At 42.9% G+C, this 24,763-nt stretch overlaps 1 protein-coding gene across 28 annotated transcripts in view; it reads right to left on the reverse strand.

Moving 5' to 3' along the window:
* Nucleotides 1–24,763, reverse strand: part of MAGI1 (membrane associated guanylate kinase, WW and PDZ domain containing 1) — a 466,555-nt gene that overhangs the window by 171,091 nt on the left and 270,701 nt on the right. For all 28 annotated transcript variants that reach the window (XM_033926036.1, XM_033926027.1, XM_033926019.1 and 25 more), the window contains exons 3-5: nucleotides 21,822–21,941; nucleotides 10,089–10,301; nucleotides 5,744–5,942 (exon numbers count right to left, since the gene is read on the reverse strand). In XM_033926036.1, coding sequence (XP_033781927.1) covers nucleotides 5,744–5,942; nucleotides 10,089–10,301; nucleotides 21,822–21,941 — 532 coding nt within the window. The remainder of the gene's footprint in view (nucleotides 1–5,743; nucleotides 5,943–10,088; nucleotides 10,302–21,821; nucleotides 21,942–24,763) is intronic.

Here is a 24,763-nt window from a genome sequence, read left to right on the forward strand (position 1 = left end):
TTGCTGGCCTTTATTTCTGCATATTTAATTTGATTCATATGGTGATCAAATTATTTCATTCTATTAAGAAAAATCAGACCAATCCTTTAATTTATGCAGGACATAATTATATTTCACCTAGATATGTCAATTAATAACCAGGTTTTGTGGTAGAATCAGATACCACAGCACATTAATCAAGTTTTGATTTAAGTAATCCATTAATATTTGCTGTATATGGCTGCTTTAATTGAATTAACACACCCCAGAGAGTAAAACTGGAATTGCAACTATATTAAATATCTTTTTCCTTTGAACACAGACATAAATTACTGGATTAAAATAAAGCAAGTGTCTGGCAGTATACTTTTCATTTTCCTTTGCTGGTGCAGAGAAGCTTGCATCCTAGAGAGGGCATCATTGAGAGCAATTTGGCTTCCTAGACCATGAGATGATTTTTCATGGGGTACTGAACGGAGATGGAGTTCATCTATCACAGAAGGGATGAAGTGTCTTCAGCAGCAGACTGACTAACTTACCGAAGAGAACTTTAAACTAGAATTATTGGGGCTGAGTGATCAAAGCTCCCAGGCACGTATAAGCCCTCAGGTAAGTGAATCATTAAATACTTCTACACATATGGGGAAAAGGGGCATTGTCTGTAAATCAATATATACTAATTCTCAAAGTATAGGAAACAAGGTTTTAGATCTAGAGGCTGTGATGGAAGAGGTCGACTTGGATTTAGTGGCGATCACGGAGACGTAGTTCATGGAGAACCTTGACTGGAATATAGTTATATCAAGCTATAATCTGTTCAGGAAAGACAGAGTAGGAAGAAATGAAGGGGGAGGTGGCATTATATATTAAAGATCATATCGAAGCCACACAATTGCAGGATCTACAGAAGGGGGTCTCCGAATCCAGTCAGGTTTTTGGGATTTCCCCAATGAATATGCACATAGATCTCATGCATATTCATTGGGGAAATCCCGAAAACCTGACTGGATTCGGCCCTCGAGGAGGGACTTTGGAGACCCCCTGATCTACAGGGCAACGATGAGGCATTGTGGGTCAATCTGGAAAGAGGGAATGGAAAATGTATTTTCATTGGTGTGGTATACCTAGGTCTCCTTCATAGACAGGTTTAATAGAAGACATTCAAAATATAGCTGAAAAAAGGGAAGTACTACTAATTGGGAGTGCCATATTGTGGGGTCTTCTAGAAGTAGGAGAACTGTTCCACCAGTTAGTAATGGAACCCACGCGGGATGGGGCCATACTGGACTTAGTGCTTACAAATGGGGAAAGTGTTTCTGATGTTACATTGAGTAACCATCTAGCATCCAGTATGGTATGGTTTAATATTAAGACAGGTTATAGAGAGGGCTCATTCGAAAGTGAAGGCTCTAGACCAGTGTATCTCAAACTGTGTGCCTGCTGAGATTCCAAGTGTGCTGTGGCACACTGAAGAGGAAGAGAGATGCCTGCCAGCTGACTTCCCTACGCGGTACAGCGCCAGCGCTGCCCGATTCGCCGAAGGCCTGCACGTTTAACCCCCGTCTCTCTAGCGTCCTCCGGCTTCCCCCCTGGCCTCCCGGTCTCACCTTTTAAGCTAATTACAGCAGCCGGAAGGTAAAATGATTTTATTTTCAATATAGTGATTGAAATGTGTCAGTTTTGAGAATTTATATCTGCTGTGTATATATGAAAATGAACGGAAAAAATTGCATTACAATTAGTAAAGGGGATGGGATCTGAGGCAGAGCTTGGTTGGGGTACTCAGAAGACTTTTAGGGGGTACTTAGCTTGAAGTAGCTGAGAAACACTTGTAGGCAATCAGCTGGCGCCAGTGCTCTCCAGCCCTACTGGCGTCTCAGGGCCCATCTGGAGGGCTTCTGCACATGCGCGAATGTCAATATGATAATGTCACACATATGCGTGATGTCATCATGGCGATGTCCTTGCACTTCTGGGTGCCTCAAGCCATGGCCACTACTTTTAGTGTGCTCCGGCTCGAGAAAGTTTGAGAGACACAGCTCTAGACTATTACAGAACTAAGTTTTCTCAGCTGGAGGATTCCATCAAAGGGTTGTCTGGATGGGAAAGCAGACGCAGAAAAGCAGTGGGCAAAACTTAAAGGAGCTATTGTAAGGGCAATAAACCATTTTGTAAGGAATGTAAGAAAAAGTAAGAGGAAAAGAATACTGTTTTGGTTCTCAAAAGTAGAAGCTGAGAAGGTAAGGAAAGAGAGGTTAGTTTTCACTACAAAAGATTGCAAAAAGAGGAAGACAAGCAAAATATCTGGAAAAAAAGAGAAGCTGGTCAAGTAGACAGGAAAACAAAGATGCAAATGGAAGAAAAAATAGCTGAAACAGTAAAATGAGGGATGGGAGACTTTTTTTTTAAGATATGTTAGTGATAGCAGGAAGTGCATAAGTGATGTTGTGAGACTCAAAGGCAAAGGAGAGGAATATGTATGTTTAACTTTCAAAATCCTATATGGTATCCTCCCTCCCTTTATCCCTCTTTCTTGGAATTCCTCAAACCCTAATACCACCAGATCCTCCCACAAATTAAAACTATCCTTCCCCTCGCTAAAAGGCATTTCCCACACAGGAAAGCTAGGGACCTCCCTCCACTTCAAAATCACTGAGCTCTGGAACAACCTTACCTCCCCTCTTCGGAACTTGAGCTCTCTCCAAGTTTTCCGCAAACATCTGAAAACCTGGCTTTTCTCAAAAAATGTAAGTCTCCCTCCAACTTAGGAATCAAGGAAACTCTTATATCTTGGCATCCCTAGTCCTCTAAATTTTCTTCACACTTCTACCTCTAACCCTCTGTTGTAATTCCTTCCTATTTCTCCTACTGTAAACCGCGTCGAGCTCTACGAACGTGGAGATGATGCGGTATACAAACCTAAGGATTAGATTAGATTAGATGTATAAGCTGATAAAGATAAGGCTGAATTGCTCAACAAATGTCTCTGTTCTATGACTGTTGCAGTTGTCCAGGTCTTGCCACCTCTCGGTAGGTAGAACTTATGTTTCAGCCATCGCGCAGAAGAAAGCCACAGCATAAGGGCTGAAACGACAGTTCGACCTATGCAGATGCAGCGAGACTTGGAAACTGCCACAGTCATGACACCCAGACAGAGGAGCCTACGAGACCATTTCTGTTCTGTGTTCATAGCTGAAGAGCCAGGAACAGGGCCGCGGAAGACAAATGCAAATAGGGATGGAGGTGCGATAGACCCTGAATGACTTAGAGGACTGTGCTCATGAGGATTTAATAAGCACATAAGCATTGCCTCTGCTGAGTCAGACCATAGGTCCATCACGCCCAGCAGTCCGCTCCCGCGACGGCCCCCCAGGTCAATGACCTGTAGTGATCTATTTCTCTACTACTCTATTAAATTTACAGCCTTCTGTACTTTATAGTAACCCTCTAATTGTACCCATGGATCCCCTTTTCCTTCATGAACTCGTCCAATCCCCTTTTGAACCCCAAAGTCATACTCTGCTCTACCACCTCCTCTGGAAGCGTATTCCAGGTGTTCACCACCCTCTGCGTGAAGAAGAACTTCCTAGCATTTGTTCTGAACCTATCTCCCTTCAATTTTTTTGAGTGCCCTCTAGTTTTTGCTGCCCCTGCTAGTCTGAAGAATCTGTCTCTCTCTACCTTCACTATACCCTTCATGATCTTATGAGTTTCTATCATATCCCCTCTAAGTCTCCACTTTTCCAGGGAGAAGAGCCCCAGCTTCTCCAGCCTCTCAGCATATGAGAGGTTTTCCATGCCCTTTATCATTTTTGTCGCTCTCCTCTGGACCCTCTCGAGAATCGCCATATCCTTCTTAAGGTACGGCGACCAGTACTGAACGCAGTACTCCAGATGCGATCGCACCATCGCCCTATACAGCGGGAGGATAACTTAAAGGTAAACAAAGTGATGGGGCCAGATGGTGTACATCGGAGGGAAATGAAGGAACTTAAGGAAGTTCTGGCAGTTCCACTGGCTGACCTTTTCAATACGTCCCTAGAGCCAGGAGTGGTACTGGAGGACTGGAGAAGGGTGGATGTGGTCTTTCTCCACAAAAGTAGAATTAAGGTAAAGGTAGGGAACTAAATGCTGGTAAGTCAGCTTCTATGGTAAGTAAATTAATGGAAATGCTTTTAAAACAAAGAATAGTGAAGTTTCTGGAATCCAAGACAACATGGATTCACTAGAGGCAGGTCATGTCAGATCAATCTGATCAATTTCTTTGAGTGGGTGACCAGAGAATTAGATAGAAGGAGAGCGTAAGATGTGGCATATTTAGATCTCAGCTATGTTTTTGACACTGAGCGCCCTAGGTATGGGCTACAAAATGACACGAGGACAAATTTTTCCCCATTTTCACAGGAATTCATTTTCCCATCCCGTCCAGTTTTTTTTCCTGTCCCTGCCCCATTCCTGCAAGCTCTGTCCTCATCTGCACAAGCTTCAACACAGTTTAAAATCATAAGTGTTCAAGGCTTGTGCGGTCAAGGCAGAGCTTACAGGAATGGGGCAGGGATGGCGATAACACTCGTGGGAGAGGGGAAATTGAGTTCCTGTGGAGATGACCTGGGTCAGGAACTGATTGAGAGGAAGGTGACGGAGAGTAGTGATCAGTGGAGATTGCTCTGAGAAAAGGGATGTAATTAGGGGTGTGTTGCAAGGTTCAGTTCTTGGGCCTGCGATGGTTGCTTGGAGCGCTGTCTGGTAAGATTTGCCTTTTTCCAGATGATACCAAAATCTGCAATAGAGTAGACACCCCTGATGGTAGATAACTTGAGGAAGGATCTAGAAAAACTTGAATTGGTCCAGAATTTGGCCGCTAAGATGTAATGCTAAGAAATGCAAGGTCATGCATTTGGGCTGCAAAAACCCGAAGGAAAGATACAGTTTAGGTGGGGTGAAGAACTTTTGTGTATAAAGGTGGAGTGGGACTTGGGAGTGATAATATGTGATGATAGATAGATTCAAAAGGTGTCAGTGAAAGCTAGAAGGATACTTGGGTGCATAAGAGGAATGGCCAGTAGGAAAAAGGAGGTATTGATGCTTCTATATAAGACTCTAGTGAGACCTCATTAAGAATATTGTGTACAATTCTGGAGGCCACACCTTCAAAAAGATATAAACAGGATGGAGTAGTTCCAAAGGAAGGCTTCTAAAATTATCAGTGGTCTTCGTCATAAGGCGTACAGGGACAGACATAAAGATCTCAAAATTGTATACTTTGGAGGAAAGGTAGGAGAGGAGATATGATAGAGAAGTTTAAATACTTCCATGGCATAAATGCGCATGAGGAAAGTCTCTTTCAAATGAAAACAAACTCTGGAATTAGGGGACATAGGATGAAGGTGAAAGGAGATAGATTCAGAAATAACCTCAGAAAATATTTTTTTCACAGAAAGAATGGTGTATGCTTGGAGCGTTGGAAGTGGTGAAGACAAAAAGTGTTATCTGAATTCAAGAAAGCTTGGCACAAGTACGTCGGATCTCTAAGGGAAAGGAGGGGGCGGTCTGTTTGCCTTCATTTTTCTATGTGACTTTCTTTGCACACTTGTATATCAGATACTCTCAATAAATGCTTAATTAGACAACAACGAGAACAATTAGCAGAACTTTATGCAAAATGAAGACATCTCCAAATTGGTTCTGCAGATAATAAAGATTCAGCATGCCATTAAAGCAGTCGGACCTCGCTATTTAAAAAGAAAAAAGAACAACTCTTTACTCTATAAAATAGACATCTCCGTTCTCGGTGTACGCCATCTCCCAGTTTTCAGGCAAAGGACCGAAATCTTCCTCTTCACAGGGAGGCAGGTTTTGAGGCAGATTCTGAGATGCTTCCGTGATGGGTACGCTGGGGATTATATGACCTATAGTTGCAGGTGGTTCTCTTCCACTGTGCTCAACTTGTTCCGTGGAGTCAACTGTATAACAAAAAAATAAGAGGGGGAGGGGGAAGAGAAAATGTTGAGCACTTTATAGACCATATTTAAGAACTGCGTTGAATGAAATCCTATTTTATAAAATGTACGTTTTGAACTTGACGTAAGTCATTCTGGGTGGCTTTCATTGACTGGAACAGTGGAGTAAAACTGCAAAATAGGAATATTTATTTATTTATTCAATTTTCTATACCGTTCTCCCAAGAGAGCTCAGAACACTTTACAATAATAGATTCAGGTACTCAAGCATTTTCCCTGTCTGTCCTGGTGGGCTCACAATCTGTCTAATGTACCTGGGGCAATCGGGGGATTATGTGACTTGCCCAGGGTCATAAGGAGCAGCATGGGGTTTGAACCTACAACCTCAGGGTGCTGAGGCTGTAGCTTTAACCACTTTAGAAATCAAAATGTAGTAAAAGTGAGCCAAGTCTAGGACAATCCAGCCTTTGTGACATCACTGATGAGGTTGGCTCTTATTGGTGGAATGAGGCATTACGATGTCACAATAGTAGCTCTGGTTATCAGAGGCTGAAACTTTTCACACGATTTATTTATTCAATTTTCTATACCACTCTCCCAGGGGAATCAGAATGGTTTACATTAATTTATTCAGGTACTCAAGCATTTTCCCTGTCTATCCTGGTGGGCTCACAATCTATCTAATGTATCTGGGGCAATGGGGCGATTAAGTGACTTGCCCAGGGTCACAAGGAGCAGCCTGGGTTTGAACCCACAACCTCGGGATGCTGAGGCTATAGCTTTAATCACTGCACCACTCAAGAAATCAAAATGTAGTAAAAGTGAGCCAAGTATAGGACAATCCAGCCATTGTGACATCACTGATGAGGTTGGCTCTTATTGGTGGAATGAGGCATTATGATGTCACAATAGTAGCTCTGGTTATCAGAGGCTGAAACTTTTCACACGATTTATTTATTCAATTTTCTATACCGTTCTCCCAGGGGAGCTCAGAACGGTTTACATGCGTTCATACAGGTACTCAAGCAGTTTTTTTCCCTCTGTTTAGATCACGAAGGAGGAAATTCTGTAAGGGCCGCCTAAAATTAGCACGCTTACCAGTGACCAACTTAATTGTTTTTAGTTGGATTTAAGTGGCGCAATAATAGAACACAGAAAAGCCAATTCTAAAACAATTAACATACAAAAATAGGCGGCGTCAGGCACCTTCCGCAACTGACGCCTACGCTTCTGGTGCATGGCAACGCCCAGTGATGCCTAATGCAGAAGCAGGCACGGTTAGGGGGGGCGGTGCTAGGATTAGGCGTCGCCAGGCACTGCTGTGCGCGATTCTCTGATGCACCTAGGTTCCAGAAATGATAGGCCTTTAAAAACCCTGGCCTATATTTCCGGTGCCTAGGGTCTGTGGTAGCCACGATTCTGGAAGCAGCATTTAATCGGCGATCGAAATAGGGCAGGCACCCTTTTTGTAGGCCCTGCTTCCAGAATCAGCCCCCAAATGCATTCCCAAGTTGATATCTGTTTAGCAGATGGTCTTAGGTACATATCTGTATGGTTCTCCTCAGGTCATTGCAACCTGCTCCATCTGTAATTTATGTGTCAGGATTTCCTCTGCCAGATCACTTAGCCAGCATTTGAGAGGGAGCAAAACAGGGGATTCCAAGGACTGCTATTAAAACACAGCAAACAAACCCAATGCACTTGCTCACATGCAAAAAGAGAAAGAAATATTTTGAACAGGGGCGTACTGGCTGTGTAAATGGGTCATTTTATAACCTTTGGTATAAAGTCTACAATGGTTCTTGTTTTGTAAAAGCAACATGGGACCCAAGCAGCATATAAATTCATGGGCACAAATGTCCCAACTCCACGTGTTATATATGTTAATGGGTATATACAGATTAGTAGCATTCTAAACATGCGTGCAATAGATGTGAAACTTAGCTACGTCTGTAACTGATAGTGTTTCAAAATGAAGGAACTGTCAGCGAACATGCAAGATGTCACAAGCAGGAATTGAATAAAGCGTACACCCACTGCCACAAGACTAGGTAGGATTTTTAAATTTTTTTTTTTTTAAGACATTTTATATTTAGTTCATACCTTTTCACTGAGAGCTCAGGTAGAGTAATATTTTCCCCATCCCCAAAGGCCTCACAATCTGAATGTGGCTTCAAATTCTAGTCATTCCTACTATAATCATCAATTCCTTGGAAATACCCAGAAATCCGACTTGAAAACAAGTAAGTCTGACATAAAACTGCTACTATGATCAATAATGTCCAGAAGTACTGTATTGACTACCATGTTTCCCCCAAAATAAGACAGGGTCTTATATTAATTTGTGCTCCGTGGGCAGACTAGATGGGCCGTGGCCCTTATCTGCCGTCTATTTCTATGTATGTTTCTACCCTTGACACCTGTCATGTTTAGAAGCTAGGATACCCCTGTTTTGTCTCTCTATTTTTTTAAACGAGACCAGACCGAGACTAAAGGTTCCCCCTCAGAGACCGAAAAAAAGACCTGTGCCCTGCTGGAGACATGAGGGGGAAGAGAATGTGCCTAGTCCCCTATGCAGGCCTCGCCAAACTCCCATGCAATGTCATGCCAGGCGCCCAGAGAGGGCAGAAACACCGTCACCACCAACCAAATTAGGGTCCGAACCCAGAGGCAGGTACAAACCGTGGCAACAACTGTGCTGAAAGCTGACCACAAGCCCAGTGCATTCCTGCTAACGTTGTCCCGAACTGGGCCCAAATCGTCTGACCCTGCGGCAGGAGCATCAGACTGGATCGCCAGAGATCCACGTTGCCCGAAGGGCCCAAACCTGATTTTTAACTATCGGTACCTCGGAGGAGCTAAAGAGTGTTGGCAGCGCACTGACCGGGCTGCTTCGCGGCCCTCCCTCTGCCCCGTCACTGATGATGGGGCCGCAAAGCAGCCCGTTCAGAGCGCTGCCACCGCGTGAGGCAGCGCGATCCCTATTAAGTAGAGTGGGGGGTTCCCCCCCACACACACCCCGTCAGAGCCCTTTAAAATACGGGTTTTCTTCGGCGCGTTTAAGCCCTGTGCTCAATTGTCCACGCTCGGTTGTCGGCGTGCCTTTGTCCTCGCGCGCTTTTGACCCGTCACCAGTTGCACCATTAGCCACTGAGATCGAACATCCCCCCAACGGGAGCATGAAGACTCGTACATGTAGTGGGGATCCCCCCCCCACACACACACATATCCTTCACAGCCCTAACAGTACAGCTTAAAAGTGGCGGGAGCGGCAGCGCACACACCTCCTGTGCGTTATTGTTGGTGTGTGATTGTCGGCACACCAAAGTCTGGCACGCTGTTGACAGGTCACCGGTAAGCTTTACACAAGGCTTTTAACAGACCACTTAAGCTGTTATGGAACCCAGTGGCATAGTAAGGGGGCGAGGCGGTCCGCTTTGGGCGCGGTCTTCCTTGGGGTGCCGGCACCCTACCTCCTCTTCGCTTCCCCCCCCTTCCCACTTCCCCTTTTGTTGCGCGAGCACATCCACGCCCCCTTCCCTGTACCTTTTAAACTTGGGCGTAAGCAGCAACGAGCTTGCTGCTCGTGCCGGTGTCGGAGCTCTCTGCGACGTCACTTCCGGGAGGAAGTGATGTCAGTTAAAGCTCCGAAGCCGACACAGGCATGTTGTTCACCGCTTGCACCAAAGGTACGGGAAGAGGCGTGCGGCGGGGAAGAGAGCGAGAGAGGGTTTTCACTGCCCCCCCCCCCAGTTACCCAACTATTGTTAATCAACAAATGCCATCAAATTTTTGAAGTCACCTCCATAACAAGCACTTTCCAGCAGAAAAGTAACAAAATTCCACAGTCTCTGCTAACAAACCAACACACATTATGCCAAACTGCCAAAAAATGATAAAATATTTTCATATACCTCCTAACAGAAATAAGATCAAGAACAAATGACACAACCAAGTTTGTCAAGAAAAAATAAATAAAAAAAATCACCATAAATGTGTATTATTGCCATTTGCCACAAACATTTTGAAGCAAACCCAGTAAGTGCGATTACTTCGGGTCTGTCTTCAAGATGGCCCATTTGCTTGTTTTTGTCATTAAAATGTACATTCGGTCCCTCTTCTTCTAAGAAGATGGCATTTCACCTTTACCTGTAAAAGTACTGCTCATTTCAAGAACGTCATCCTCATCCTCCTCATCGTTTTCCGTACGCTCTAGGCCAGCACTTCGCATATCATTGTAAGACTTTGTTCGTTTTGGAGTCGACTGCTTGGAGTCGTACCGGGGATTTTGTAAAGCATCACTGGTAATCACTTTCCCACTGGCGGGCTGACTTGGAGGCTTGGGTGTTCCATAATAGTTACCTAGGCGATAGAGGCACATTTGCATATTAAAAAGGAAGACTTTAAATTAAAAACAAAACAAAACACAAAAAAGCAGCTAGATTTCTTTTCTTTAAACAAACCGCTTTCGCTATGAAGAAATGATCCTATTTTCCCAACTGTATTTTATATCTGGACTTGACCAGGACAAGGTTTCTTTCAATTTAGGTTATTCACATTGAACTTAAAAGCAGGAATGAGTGCTCCATTGTTCAGGTGCATTGAGCGGACACAGCTAACACAAAGACTCTGGTACTGAATAGCAAAACTTTATCTCATTACATTTGAATTTCAATTAGTAGCCCTTTTTTACATGTATGCCCCGACACAATGCTGTGTCAGATTTAGAGCCAGAACTGTAGAAAATAAAAAAAAATTCATTACCTCTCTCACCCTGTTGCGTCAATAGTTCCATTATATTATAAAAGTAATATTTGCTTCAAGGAAACTTTATCAATAGAATGGACAATACTGCGTGAGGTCCACGGTAGATGACAAGCAGCTCAGTTAAGACAGAGCAACTTGAAGCTCAGTTTAAAAACTCATTTTAATTTTAATTAAATTTAAAAAAAAAAAAAAAATCAATTATCTATTTTCAGTTTTGGTAGCAAAAAAAGATAATCAATTTTTTTTTTTCTTTCTGTTGCTGAACTCCTACAATAAAGTCTGCCTTAGTACCAAGAGATTTATTTCAACAACAGTATGAATCAAAAATGTATTTTCTTTCACACAAATTTTCAATCACTATTTTGCTGTGATTTTCAATTAAAAACAAAATTGCTGGAACCACCACCTATAAGGGTCTGCTAGTTAACGAATCCTATATAATTTATATTCAATTCACTGTTTTCCATCATAACTCTTCAAGACACAGAAACAATGACATCTTGGAAACATGATTCACAGCGGAATTCTCGAAGAGGGAACGAGAAAAAAAACACCACTAGCAACTATTCAGTCAGAAATATTAAAGTGATTCCGAGACTTTCTGTGTGGTTTTCTGTGGGAATTATCTTTTTTTTTTTTTTTTAAAGTACATAGTTCCTTCTCTCTGGAATACCCTACCACGTGAGATTCGAGGGGAAATGGATCACAAGAAGCTTAAGGCCCTCCTTAAAGCATATTATAGGCAGTCCCCAGGTTAAGAACAAGTTAAAATTTTAAAGCTGTTCTTAAGTCGGATTTGTATGTAATTCAGAACATGCAGATTTTAAGATTCTTGATGGTTACCTCAGCTCCCAGAAGACCAAAGGGCCCAAATGTCCTCTTCCCCCCCCCCTTAAATTCAATCAATTTGTACCTCGCTTAATCTATTGTAAACCGCATAGAACTTAATGGTATTGCGGTATATAAACTGTTATTATTACCAGTGTTCCCTCTAAGCTACAGAATACACAACAAATCACTGGTCTTAATGTGGCCGTGCATCATTCCTGAGTCTGCTACAAAAGTGGAGGAGTCTATGCCACTGGAAATACTGCTCAGTGCACGACCGCGTTCTTAAGTACGAGTCGTACTTAAAAGTTGGCTGTCTGTAAACTGGGGACTACCTGTATTTTAAACAAGCTTTTGATAATGAAATAAGTACTCATTGACCATCAAAGGTCTCATTCAGCTGTCAGTAGGGAAGCCTTACCTTTTATAATACCTGCTAGGAAATAGTGTATCTGGATGTATGGAGTAGGTCTGTATATTTATGCAACTGGATAGGTCTTTCCTATATATTAAATGGCGTTCCTTTCATTTCTTTTAAAGTGATTGTTTTTATTTTCATAAACCGCTCCGATCAGATGACGGTGGAACGGTATCTCGAGTTTTAATAAAGGTGAGCATAAAAGCTTAACACTTGCCTTTCTTCATAATAGAAACGATACCAGATTTATTATAAATACTAGCAATCAAAGGTCCTAGCCATCACATTGGGGACTCTCCTTGTAGGCGACTCCTTTGAGTTATAGTGTTAAAACACAATGCTATGTTGAATCAACCCAGCTCAACCAAGCGCACACGCTCCGAGACTGAGCTATATATAGATCGCATTTAGCTTGTTAACAGCTGCAGAACAGTAAAACAAGCCCAGCACGTAGAGACAAGAGTTCCACAAATAATCTCACAGCTTCTCATTTTACAGACCCAAATGAAGTTTAGCATTTAGAACCAGCTATTGAAATTTTAGTTATTTTTCTTATACTAATATTTTCTTGTGCTGGTATGTCCTGGATAATGGAAACTTATTTTCTCCATGCCTCAAATCATATGGGGCTTTTTTTTGCACCTTATACTATATTGTTGCATCAGTAACTAGCTTCCTCGAAATCGTGTCGGGCACGAGGGCATCCACACATGTGTGCATGCTACGTGAAGGCATCATGCGTACACATTACATCGCATCCGCGCATGTGCGGATGCTCTCCTGTCCGACAAGAGCAGGCAGTGGGGGGGGGGGGGGAGGGATTCCTCCTGTCTCGGCACACCCAGCAGAGGCCTGCAACAGATCCAGGGGGGAGGGGGGTGGGCGCGGACCCGAAAATAAGTCGAGACTCCCATTTTTGGACACAAAAATCTTGGGCTTATAGTCGAGTATATACGGAAGCTTTGATAATTGGTTTAACAATCACATGATCAGTTTTAATTGGATTTAGTTCAAGTTTGTGTGTGTGAATTTAGGCATGGGTCCATGCCTAAAGTTTGCATGCAGTGCCAAAAAGGGGGCTTGGAAACCGAAGGGTCGAGAGCAGATTGGGAGTGTTTCTCAAAGTTACGCATGTAATTATAAAATAAGGGGCATTCACACCTAACTTTAGGTGCAAGGATCTGAACCATGTTTCTGTTGGTGTGAAAGGCCATGCCTAAAGTTAGGCCTGACTCCCAGGTCTAAAGCACTATTTCATAAATGTGGCTAACTTTAGGCTAAATCCAATGCCCCGGCTGGAAGGCACTTGAACGGAGGCCCGGATCCGGGAGAGGAGGGGAGACGCCTGCCAGGAGGAGAGTCATCTGCGCCGGCTGAACTCTTGCAGGGCATGCCTCTCGCCGCGAGAGGCACGTCCTGTAGGAAGTCAGCTGGCGTGGACGACTCTCCATGCCAGTGTGTCATGACACACCTGAAATCTCAGGAGGCACATTGGTGTGCCTTGGCACACAGTTTGCAATACACTGGTTATTGGAATTTGGAACTGATTTGTTAGCGGTATATAAGAAATAAATTACATTACATTACATTAAGTGCTATATAGAGAGCTCAGATCATAATGTTAGTATTCTATAAGCTTTGCATATTAAGGGCCAGATTCTGTAAATGGTGCCTAACCGCACCTAACTTTTAGGTGCCAGTCTGTTATCAATCAACTGGTAGGCACCACTTATAGAACCAAGCCTAATGTTTACCACATGTATTCTCCATCCCAACCACACCTACTTTTCAGGTAGGCGTCAGAAGACATCTCAACTTAGTTGTCACTAGGCGCCACGCAGAATTCCACGTGGAGAGAGAGACTAAAGAAACTACAGCTCTACACTCTAGAAGAACGTAGAGAGACATGATTGAGACATTTAAATGCATCACAGGATGTATCGAGGTGGAAGATGATATCTTCTTTCTCAGGGGACCCTCTGCCACTAGAGGGCATCCGCTCAAACTCAGAGGCGGGAAATTTCATGGCGACATCAGGAAATATTTCTTCACAGAAAGAGTGATTGACCATTGGAATGAGCTTCCAGCGCAGGTGATCAAGGCCAGCAGCGTGCTGGACTTTAAGAATAAATGGGATACCTATGTGGGATCCTTACGAGGGTCGAACTGGAATATCGGAAGCTAGGTATAGACTTAAGAGGATGAGTCAGTAGGGTGGGCAGACTTGATGGGCTATAGCCCTTTTCTGCCGTCATCTTCTATGTTTCTATGAATTTTTTTTTCAATTAACTTGGAATGGTCAATTACCATCAGTCCCCCCAAAAAACGACAAGTCATTCACAAACACAAACTTACTTCTTCAAATTTAATGTGAGTAGTGTACCTTACTCGGACACCGATTTCAATCATGTGTCTTTACTGGGGTAATGTTTCTTTTCATCGGTCACTTTAACTCACACCTGAAACTGCGTATGCAAAAAAATATATATAAAACTTTTTTCAAGAATCAAACACTTAACTGAATCTCGACGGAGGCTCAACTGTTTCAGTTATCAAGCTTCACCGGGGGTTAGTGTTTGGAGAGAAAGGAACTTTTGTCACAAACACTAACCTCTGATGAAGCTCGAGAAGTGAAACAGCCGAGGCTTTGTCGGGATTCGGTTAACGGGATTCAGTTAAGTGTCTGATTTTTGGAAAAAAGTGACAGTTTCAGTTGTGAGTTAGAGAATAAAGGAATGGGGACCGCAATCTGCCTTAATTTGTGCTGATTCGTGTTCATTTGGGTTTATTTATTTCATATAACAGTTTTAGCGGATATGTTTCAGAAATTTTAATTTCTTTGATGCTCTCAAGCTCTGCCAATGACGGATCTGTGAAGTAGGCTATGCCGGGAGTTGTATTAAGACATGCACTAAAATATGACTTTTTGTTATCAGGCCGCTTCCGAGACTCTTCTATCTCTTAAATTTGTTTTATTTTTAATCTTTCATAATTTCTATTTCTTTGATTTTTGATCTTGGAGATGTATTATATGTTGTTATTACATATTTTTAGTTTATCAGGTACTTTAGCTAGGTTGTGAGCCTTCGAGATAGGGTCGTTTTTCTCAAGTACCTAATTTCAATTCAGTTTGAGACTTTGTAAACAGCTTAGGTCAGTAAAATGCAGGAGCGGTATATTAAATCTTAAATAAACAAAGACACATGATTGAAATCAGTGCCTGGATGTTTGAGGTACACTACTTACATAGAAACATAGAAGATGACGGCAGAAAAGGGCTACAGCCCATCAAGTCTGCCCACTCTGCTTACCACCCTTGTCTATGCCCTAATGACCCAATTTCCTTATCTTGACCCTCGTAGGGATCCCACATGGGTATCCCATTTATTCTTAAAGTCTGGCACGCTGTCTGCCTCGATCACCTGCACTGGAAGCTTGATCCAATGATCAACCACTCTCTCTATGAAGAAATACTTTCTGGTGTCGCCATGAAATTTTCCGCCCCCGAGTTTGAGCGGGTGCCCTCTTGTGGCCGAGGGTCCCTTGAGAAAGAAAATATCATATTCCACTTCGACACATCCCGTGAGGTACTTAAATGTTTCGATCATGTCTCCCCTCTCCCTACGTTCCTCTAGAGCGTAGAGCTGCAATTTGAAGCTTCAAATTTCCTTGCTGAAATGGATCGGTGCTAGCCAACAGCAATATTTTTTCCTGAAGCAGCAGATTCAAAACAAGGCTTTGTAGAACCACTCATTTAAGGGAGATGTTGGCGGGGGGCGACCTCAGCAGCAGGAGGGAGTGGATATCCCTCCTGCCATCCTTCACCCTTAAGACACGGGAAGCACGGGGGGGGGGGTTGTCAGGGGACCCTGGAAGTAGGAAGGAGCGGGCATCCCTCCTGCCAGCCCTGGGGGGGCATCAAATGGCCCTGGGGGAAGGGATTGGTGGGAGGCAGGAATTGGAGTTATTTTCTTTCTTTTTTTAATTGGGGATTTTTTTGTGGTGGGGTCTTGAGCTCTCAAGCCTTACTTTCCTGTCGGTGCCTGAGCCAATCAGCATTCAGGCACCGACCAGAAAGTAAGACTATTGACAGATCACACCCTGCCGGAAATTTTTTGCACAGAAACGAAGTGCAATGCGTTTTAATATTAATGACCATGTACATTTGCATAGTACCACCGGAAGCTGCTAGGAAGCGCGGAAAAGAACACGATGGGCCGTCCTGAGAACTGGCCGGTAAAATATTTGGATGCTAAACCGCCTAGGACTGGTTTAGCGTCCATTAAATGCACCGTGGAGTTTTGAGAATCTGGCCCTTAGAGGTGTTGGGCAGAGCGGAGGAGGGGCAGCTGGCATAAACATTTTGCTGTAGACAGGGCCTATATACTAACATCCCCCACCCTCCCATTTCAACATCTTCGCTGGAAGAATCCCCACATTCAGTGCCAAGTACAGCCATGTGACCCAGATATACAACTAAAATGAACTGCTCATCTTGAGAAAACTTATTTAACCTCGCAAAAGATGCCCAATTTATTAGCTAAATTGTTTAAACTGTACTGCAATCCATTACAGATAAACTAACCACAGTGCTTACTTGTGATTATTGCTAAAAAAAATTATGAGATTACTATGGGGTCCTTTTATCAAGATGCTGTAGGGGTTTAATGCGCGTAATATCACACGTTAAACCGTCTGCTGCGCTAGCCACTAATGTCTGCATTGAGCAGGCGTTAGTTTTTTAGCCGGGCGCGGGGGTCAGCGCGTGATGAAAAGTCCGACGCGCTAACCCCGCTAGCGCGGCTTGATAAAAGGAGCCCTATGCTTTTCAGAGGAGATATTCTGCTCAAATTAAGTGTTTCGCCAATAACTTCATTTTTGCAAAGAATTTTTACACTTAAATCATAAATCTGAATATGTAAATCCGCATACTGTTCAGCTCATGCCTGGAGAAAAGCAGGTATCTAAGCAACCGAGCTAAGGCCAGAGAGACGGCAGCTGAAACGGGAGGACAAAGAGAGTCTGCACAATTCGGCAAAAGAAGGTTAAAGAAACACGCCAGAAAATTAGCTTTCCATTTGTCAAAAATGCATGGAATGTTCACCTAAGCTTCATACGTCATTAAAAAAATGTGATTTCATCAAAAATGATTTAGAGTTTAAAAATTAAAATAATTTACGTTTAGTGGGTCGGACATTTCTATCTATATCCATTTGTACACGTAATAAACAAGGGACCCTTTTATGAAGCTGCATTAAAAAGTGACCACAACATATCCTTAATACAGGTTTTTCGCACGTGCTCAGGCCATTTTTACTGCAGCCGTAAAATGGCCTTTTTCTAATTTGGGGGGGTTGTGTTAATGGCCATGCACTGTTGCCATTTGCACGTGACCATTAAAAAAAATGACAGCGTGAGCACACAAGCCCGGATTCTGTAAAACAGTGTCCCGCAGACTTTGCGAAGCCATGGCACTTACTAAACGTGGTGGCCGCGGCTCGAGGGCATCTGGAAGTGCGCAGATGTTGATGCAATGACATCGTGCGCACGCATGACATCATCTCATCAACGTCCGTGCCATGTGCGAAGGACCTCCGGACGGGGCCCTGAGCCATCAGTGGGGAGAGGGAGGGGGTGCTTGAAGGGAAGAAGCGCTGGCACCGGCTCACTGCCTACGGGATGTGCCACTCACCGCGAGAGGCACGTCCTGTAGGCAGTCAGCCGGCACCTCTCCTCCTCCTCGGCATCTCACGGCACACCTGGAATCTGGGGTGGCACACAGTTTGCGATACACTGCTGTAAATGATGCCTAGCCGATCTAAGCGTCTAACTTAATTATTTAAAAAAATTATTACAAGTAATTAGCACCTCATAATTGGCTTAAATTAAAATTAATTGGATGGTCTGCACCTTCCATTTTCATGTAGGCACCTAGTTCAAGGTACCTACCAGGAAGTAGGCATGGTTAAGGGGCTGATTTTGGGCATGTTTGGCATGTAGGTGCCTGTTTCGGATTAGGCACTGGTATTTAAACCAAGAAAACCCCCAACATGAACAGGGTGCACCTAAGGTTAGAATGCCTACCAGCGCCATACTGCCACCCCATTTTTTGGGTGGTAATCCTATGTTATCCAGTTCACTGTCAATACACTGTTTGGCATAGGAACGCCTACTCTCTGTCCCAACTATTTTCTTCAGGATACCTTAATACGGTGGTTCTTAACCTGGGTTTGACTGAACCCCAGGGGTTCGGTGAGTCAATCTCGCGGGTTCGGCGGAGGTCAAAACACACCTCCGACTCATATAGCGCGCAATCCTTTTCGAGGATGCTGGACATAAAAACGAAGAAAAGGGTCAGACTTTGTTGCGAAAATGACATGAGAGTGGCACTTGCCAAGGTAAAGCCGCGCATTTCTGAACTGGTCTCTGAGAGGCAACAGCAGAAGTCACACTGATTTGCAGTAAATTTCATTATTATGTTATTATTATTCGAAATATAGGAGAACTTTTTTGTTTTCAAAACTGATATTATTTTTTCCCTCACTGTATACCTATGTTTTGAATTTGTAAAAATCATATTTTATTTTCCCAATAAAGAAGGGTTCGGTGAACACGCATATGAAACTGGTGGGGTTCAGTACCTCCAACAAGGTTAAGAACCAGTGCCTTAATAGAATAACTTAGAACAACTCATAGACCCTGGCGGTGTCGCTGCGTGAAAATCACGTTTTAACTCATGCAGTCTACTCTATACACACCAAACTCGTCATCGGTCTAATTATCTTTAAAGTGCTTTATAGTGCAATTTTTGTAATAAATCTATTACATTTTAAAAGTATAAATACTCATCTTAGTTTTATTGCAAAAAGATGAGCATTTTATACTTCTAAAATGTAATAGATATATTACAAAAATTGCACTAGATAGCACTTTAAAGATAATTAAACCGATGACGAGTTTGGTGTGTATAGAGTAGACTGCATGACTTAAAACGTGATTTTCACGCAGCGACGGTCTATGAGTTGTTCCAAGTTATTCTATTAACGTAACCTGAAGAAAATAGTTGTGTTTGTATATACCTTATGTAAAAAAAAAATTATGAAGCCTATTTATGATGTACTCTCTGTCCCGACATGTTCCCTTCTAAAAAAATAAAAATATTTTTAAGGACGGGATTAGCAAGCGCTAATTCAGGAGTTACTGCAGGACGCCTGATAAGAGTCCCATGGTTTACCATTTTAACCTTTGTTAGGCGCAGGTTAGCGCCTTATGCAATTTAAGTAAACGGGACCCATAAAGTGGCAACTTTGTTCAACACATACAAATCTTGACCAGTCAATAAAAGGACTACAGAGGCATTTGTGTATTGTGAGCAAGGAGTAGGAACCAAACAATGTTAAGTTGATATCTTTGTATCAATAAAATATGTTTGAGATAAAGCTTTGTAAATAAAAACACTGCCTTTTAGCATTATGACCTGTTTTAAGTATAAGTCTTCTCATTATTTGAGTAACTATTTGATATTTTGCTTTTAGTAATGCTGCACCATATCAGATAATATCATGCATGCACAATATTTGGAGTTTAATTTTAGCCTACTGTATTCCTAAAGACACATCTCAACACACAAATACTTTAAAAGATGAAATTTATTCTTACCCAATAATTTCCTTTCCTTGAAGCCTGTGAGACAAGTCCAGACAAGTGGATTATACTCTCCATCCAGCAGATGGAGGCAGAGAACACAGAGCGTTCAGTGGCATTAGGAGTGGTGCAGCAAATCTACCAATATCTTACTAACAAAGGAAGGGGTAGTCAATGGCACTACTAATTAACATTTTTTTAAAAAGGCAGAGAAAAAATTTCTTCACTTAATGTGTAATTAAGCTCAGGAATTCATTGCTAGAGGCTACGGTAAAAGCAATTAGCATAGCTGAGCTTATTTTAAAAAAAAGGTTTGGACGAGTTCCTAAAAGGAAAGTTCATTAATCATTAATAAGGTAGATATTAGAAAATCCACTGCTCGTTCTTGGGAGAAGTAGCATGAAATCTATGTTACTTTTGGGGGATTACCAGGGTCTTGTGGCCTGGATGGCTACTGTTATAATCAAGATGCTGAGCTTGACGGACCTTTGGTCTGACTCAATATAGTGATGCTAAGGAGAAAAGAGGCTAGCCTACCAGCAGATACCCTATTCTTAAATTCTGCACAAATAGGAGGGACAGATAGTAACATGTGCAACCTCTGGTCTTCACTGGCTCCATAAACAAGTAATCCGCTGGGGTATGCTGGACCCTTGATGCAAAATCAAAATACACCAGAGGCTGAGCTTTTTTTTCTCTCTCTCTCTGTTAATGGTTGTCAAACAAAAGCCAGCCTTGAACCAGGGACCATGTGGTTGGTGATCATAGGTGCACTCCTGCCTATAGCATCTGCTAATCCCTAGTGGTTTCCCTTCAAGGTATTAATCAGGCCCAGTCCTGCCTAGCTTTCAAGATGTGTGTTTTGGTTTGGTGTTCATTCTGATCTTCCCTAGAAATGGAGAGAGGTGCATGAGCAGAGACCCCAAAGCTGCACTAAATGACATGCCAAAGCTCCCAGAATTCCTTGTGGTGGGCCCTAAGTTCATGTACAAAACAATGGAGGGGCAAACAGTGGCTCTATATGCTAACAGCAAACCCCTCCGACTCTTAGTCTGCTCCCTTTATAGGCCACAGAACTCCATGTGAATTTCTACACAGGCCTCTCTACCTGAGACAAGGACTGTAGCCCAGGTCTCCGAGAGCTTTCCAAGTCCTGCTGTTGCACCAATTCAGAACTGTACCACCTGTTGGAGGCAGGTTTCGATATTATATCACTCCTTATGCCATTGATGTCACTGAAAGCTCAATAGTCTCTGCTTCCATCTATTGGCTAGTATCACTTACTCATCTGAACTGGTCTAGCAAGACGATAAGGAAGTTAGAATATATTTATCTCCCCTTACTGCATCTCAGTGGGACACTAGCAGAAGTATGAACTTTGATAGCTACAACTGTGTTGTAATGCTAACCAATGAAGTTATTAGGACATCATGTATTTGAAATATCAATGCCTCACATCAACTTCATTAATTACATCTGCTTTAAGTAACAGAATGAATTGAAGGTAGAAAAGAAGGTTAAATTTTAAATAAGTATTGTTTTCTCTCTGTCTATGGTTTAGAATCTAAGCTATTGATAGACTCTAAGATAGCTGCCTGCACAAAATTCCACGCCAAAATCGTGTTATTTCTTTTACACTTCCCAAACTTCAAAACCAGCGATTTTAGGGTTTTTGAGGAGGAAGATCATAGGGGAACACTCAGAAACCTCCAAAACCCCACTTTTCAAACCTCCCCCAATGTCTCACACAGGCTGTCAGCCTGTATACTCACTGTGACCTGAGAGGATAAGTCAGAAGTGCTGCAAGCCTGATTTCAGCTCACAGTAGCTGGATGATTAAAACCACTGCCACAATGCTGGTAAAGCTTCGCAAATCTGATCTTTGGGTTGCCAGTCTGATTCCCAAGTCTGACTATACCTCCACCCCTGTGGACTGCCGGATGCGCACCTGGATGGGCAGCGTGACAATGCAGCCGGCACCCTGCGAGGGTGCCTAACAGCCTGCGCTCAACCCCTGCTTAGCAGAAGGTGAGACCACTTCAGGGATGGCCCTGAGCTCCAGAGAAAATCACGCAGGAATTCTGTAAGAGTTTTAAGTGATATTAAATTAATTTGATTCTATATTGTATCACACCTATTGAAAGTTTTTAAATGAATAAAGATAAAATAAATAAACCAGGAATGTTTGGTGTTTGAATTAGATACAAACTGAAATGATGCTGTACCTTCATATGTTCCTACTTCAAGAAGGGTTCCGCTTTGTTCAAGATCCAGAAACTCCTCTACTGTTAGAAATTTGTAGTCCACACCAGGCACTTCTCCTTCTCTCGGAGGACGGGTTGTGCCTAATAGAGAGCAGAACAAAACGGAAGATGAATAAATGCTATTGCTTGGTTCTCAGTTGGTAACCTGAGAAATAATATGAAACGCCATCAACAGTGGAAACCTATTAGTTTATTAAATTTTTCGCTGCTCCTACATAATGGTTCCTGGAAGTCAGAAATAAAACAAACAAAACACATAAAGATGAGAAGTACAGCTGTATAATAAAACTAGCATTATATAGAACAACGCACAAGAAAAGATACAAATAACAGAAGTTCTCAAAATTATAGCGATTTCTAATCTGCTAGTTACTCCAAATTTTGGCTTTTACTACCCTTTTGCAATATATCTGCTTAAACAACCTGTCTGGTTTTTTTAATGAAATGCTAAATATCCTTTCATTACTACTACTACTACTTATCACTTATAAAGCCTTACACAGCGCTATACATTTTGACATTTATAGACAGTCCCCGCTGGAAGAGCTTACAATCTAACTTGAACCATCAGACATGACATATAGAGTTGGGGGGGATGCAGAGCCCAAGGTAAAAGGAGTTAGGAGTTGAAAGCGCTCTCATAGAGGTATCTGGGCAGCTTGTTCCAAGCATACAGTGCAGCAAGGCAGAAGGGACGGAGTCTGGAGCTGGCTGTTGTTGGGAGGAGCCTGGAGCAAGGGCCACACAAAACAATGCCTTCTTTAGAATGCTCCCGTACTCCTGCCAGGGGAGTATTGAATTTTTAATTGCAAGGGGTAAATAAGATCTGCAGAGGTTCCATCTCATTTTATGCAATATTGATATACCTTCTGGTAGAAAGGTAGAGGATAGACCTACACATGCAGCTTTGAGTCAAGGGGATTTCATTGGTAAGATAACGGTGTACTCTGTGTCAGACAAAAAAATCTTGATGAACAGAGAGAGAGTGGGAGGGGATTATCATGGATAATATTGATAATCAGCGGTGTTCCATCAACAGCGATAAGATATGGTCCCATGGTTTCACTAGAGAAATCATTCAGTAATATTTTAAATCAGCCACATATGATCTGGAGTCCCATAGCTGCAGCCCCATTTAGCAAAATGTTTTAGAGCCTATGATACATTTTAAAAACGCAAGACTTTAACATAGAATCCTAATGTAAAATTGACATATTTCTGCCCCAAACCAAGGCATCCTATGGGCATTCAAAAAAATATACCTTATCAATGGCAATGTTTTAAGGCAAAGGATGTTTCCAAATTATTGCAGGGCTATTTTTGGCAGGAGAAGCATGGTTGACTGTCCTTCAAGACTGTTAAGTTACCAGTGGACAGGGGTGGTCTTAGACTTTTGAATTTGCACCATCTACTGGTTAGCTGTGGCTAAGAGAAACCTCAACAGGAGAAAATAATTGCCCGGTCACAACCAGAATCCAGGAGCTAGTTGAATAGCGACCATCACCTGCTGGGAGATAGAGCATATTGGAGATGCAGGAGGCATGCCACCCAATAGGACCACCTGTTAATCAGTTTATAAATGACCAGAAGATCAGTTGCTATGACTACCAGTGGATGGAATAAGCCCCTGATGCAGGCAGGACACGGAAACATTTTGGTCTGGAGAAATCTTTTATTTTCATAAAACTATTTACATATGAACAACAAATTAAAAACAAAGTCAGCGCTTTGCTGATGCTTGTTTAGCATTGCTTTTTTGTTTGTGACTTGTTTCTTCATAAAACAGCTGATCCTGCTGCATTTGCTGGTAAATACACAAACACTCCTGTAGGTTTTTTGGGGGTTGTTTTTTTTTTTTTAAAGAATCTGTCAGTAAACCTTTTCCCAAAAAGCACAGTTACTTACCGTAACAGGTGTTATCCAGGGACAGCAGGCAGATATTCTTAACGCATGGGTGACGTCACCGACGGAGCCCCGGTACGGACCTTTTTAACTAGAAAGTTCTAGTTGGCCGCACCGCGCATGCGCGAGTGCCTTCCCGCCCGACGGAGGAGTGCGTGGTCCCCAGTTAAGATAAGCCAGCTAAGAAGCCAACCCGGGGAGGAGGGTGGGACGTAAGAATATCTGTCTGCTGTCCCTGGATAACACCTGTTACGGTAAGTAACTGTGCTTTATCCCAGGACAAGCAGGCAGCATATTCTTAACGCATGGGCTACCTCCAAGCTAACAGAGAGGGAGGAGGGATGGTTGGCCATTAGGAAAATAAATTTTGCAACACAGATTGGCCGAAGTGTCCATCCCGTCTGGAGAAGGCATCCAGACAGTAGTGAGTAGTGAACGTGTGAACTGAGGACCAAGTGGCAGCCTTGCAGATATCCTCAATGGGCGTGGAATGGAGGAAAGCCACAGAAGCAGCCATAGCTCTGACCCTGTGGGCCGTGACAGCACCTTCCAGTGAGAGACCGGCCCGCGCTTAACAGAACGCAATACAGGCAGCAAGCCAGTTGGAAAGCGTCCGTTTAGAGACAGGACGACCTAGACGGTTAGGATCGAAGGAAGAAAGAGCTGAGGAGACGAGCGGTGAGCCCTGGTACGGTCAAGGTAGTATGCAAGGGCACGCTTACAATCCAGCGTGTGCAACGCCTGTTCCCCAGGATGAGAATGGGGTTTAGGGAAAAAGACAGGCAACACAATGGACTGGTTGAGGTGAAAAGCCGAGACCACCTTGGGAAGGAATTTAGGATGGGTACGCAGAACCACCTTGTCATGGTGAAAAACAGTGAACGGTGGATCGGCGACCAGTGCATGCAGTCCACTAACCCTCCTGGCAGAGGTGATGGCAATGAGGAAAAGCACCTTCCATGTTATAAGTTTGAGCGAAGTTGTGGCAAGAGGCTCAAAAG

Source organism: Geotrypetes seraphini, chromosome 17 (genome assembly GCF_902459505.1).
Source record: "Geotrypetes seraphini chromosome 17, aGeoSer1.1, whole genome shotgun sequence".
Lineage (NCBI taxonomy): Eukaryota > Metazoa > Chordata > Amphibia > Gymnophiona > Dermophiidae > Geotrypetes > Geotrypetes seraphini.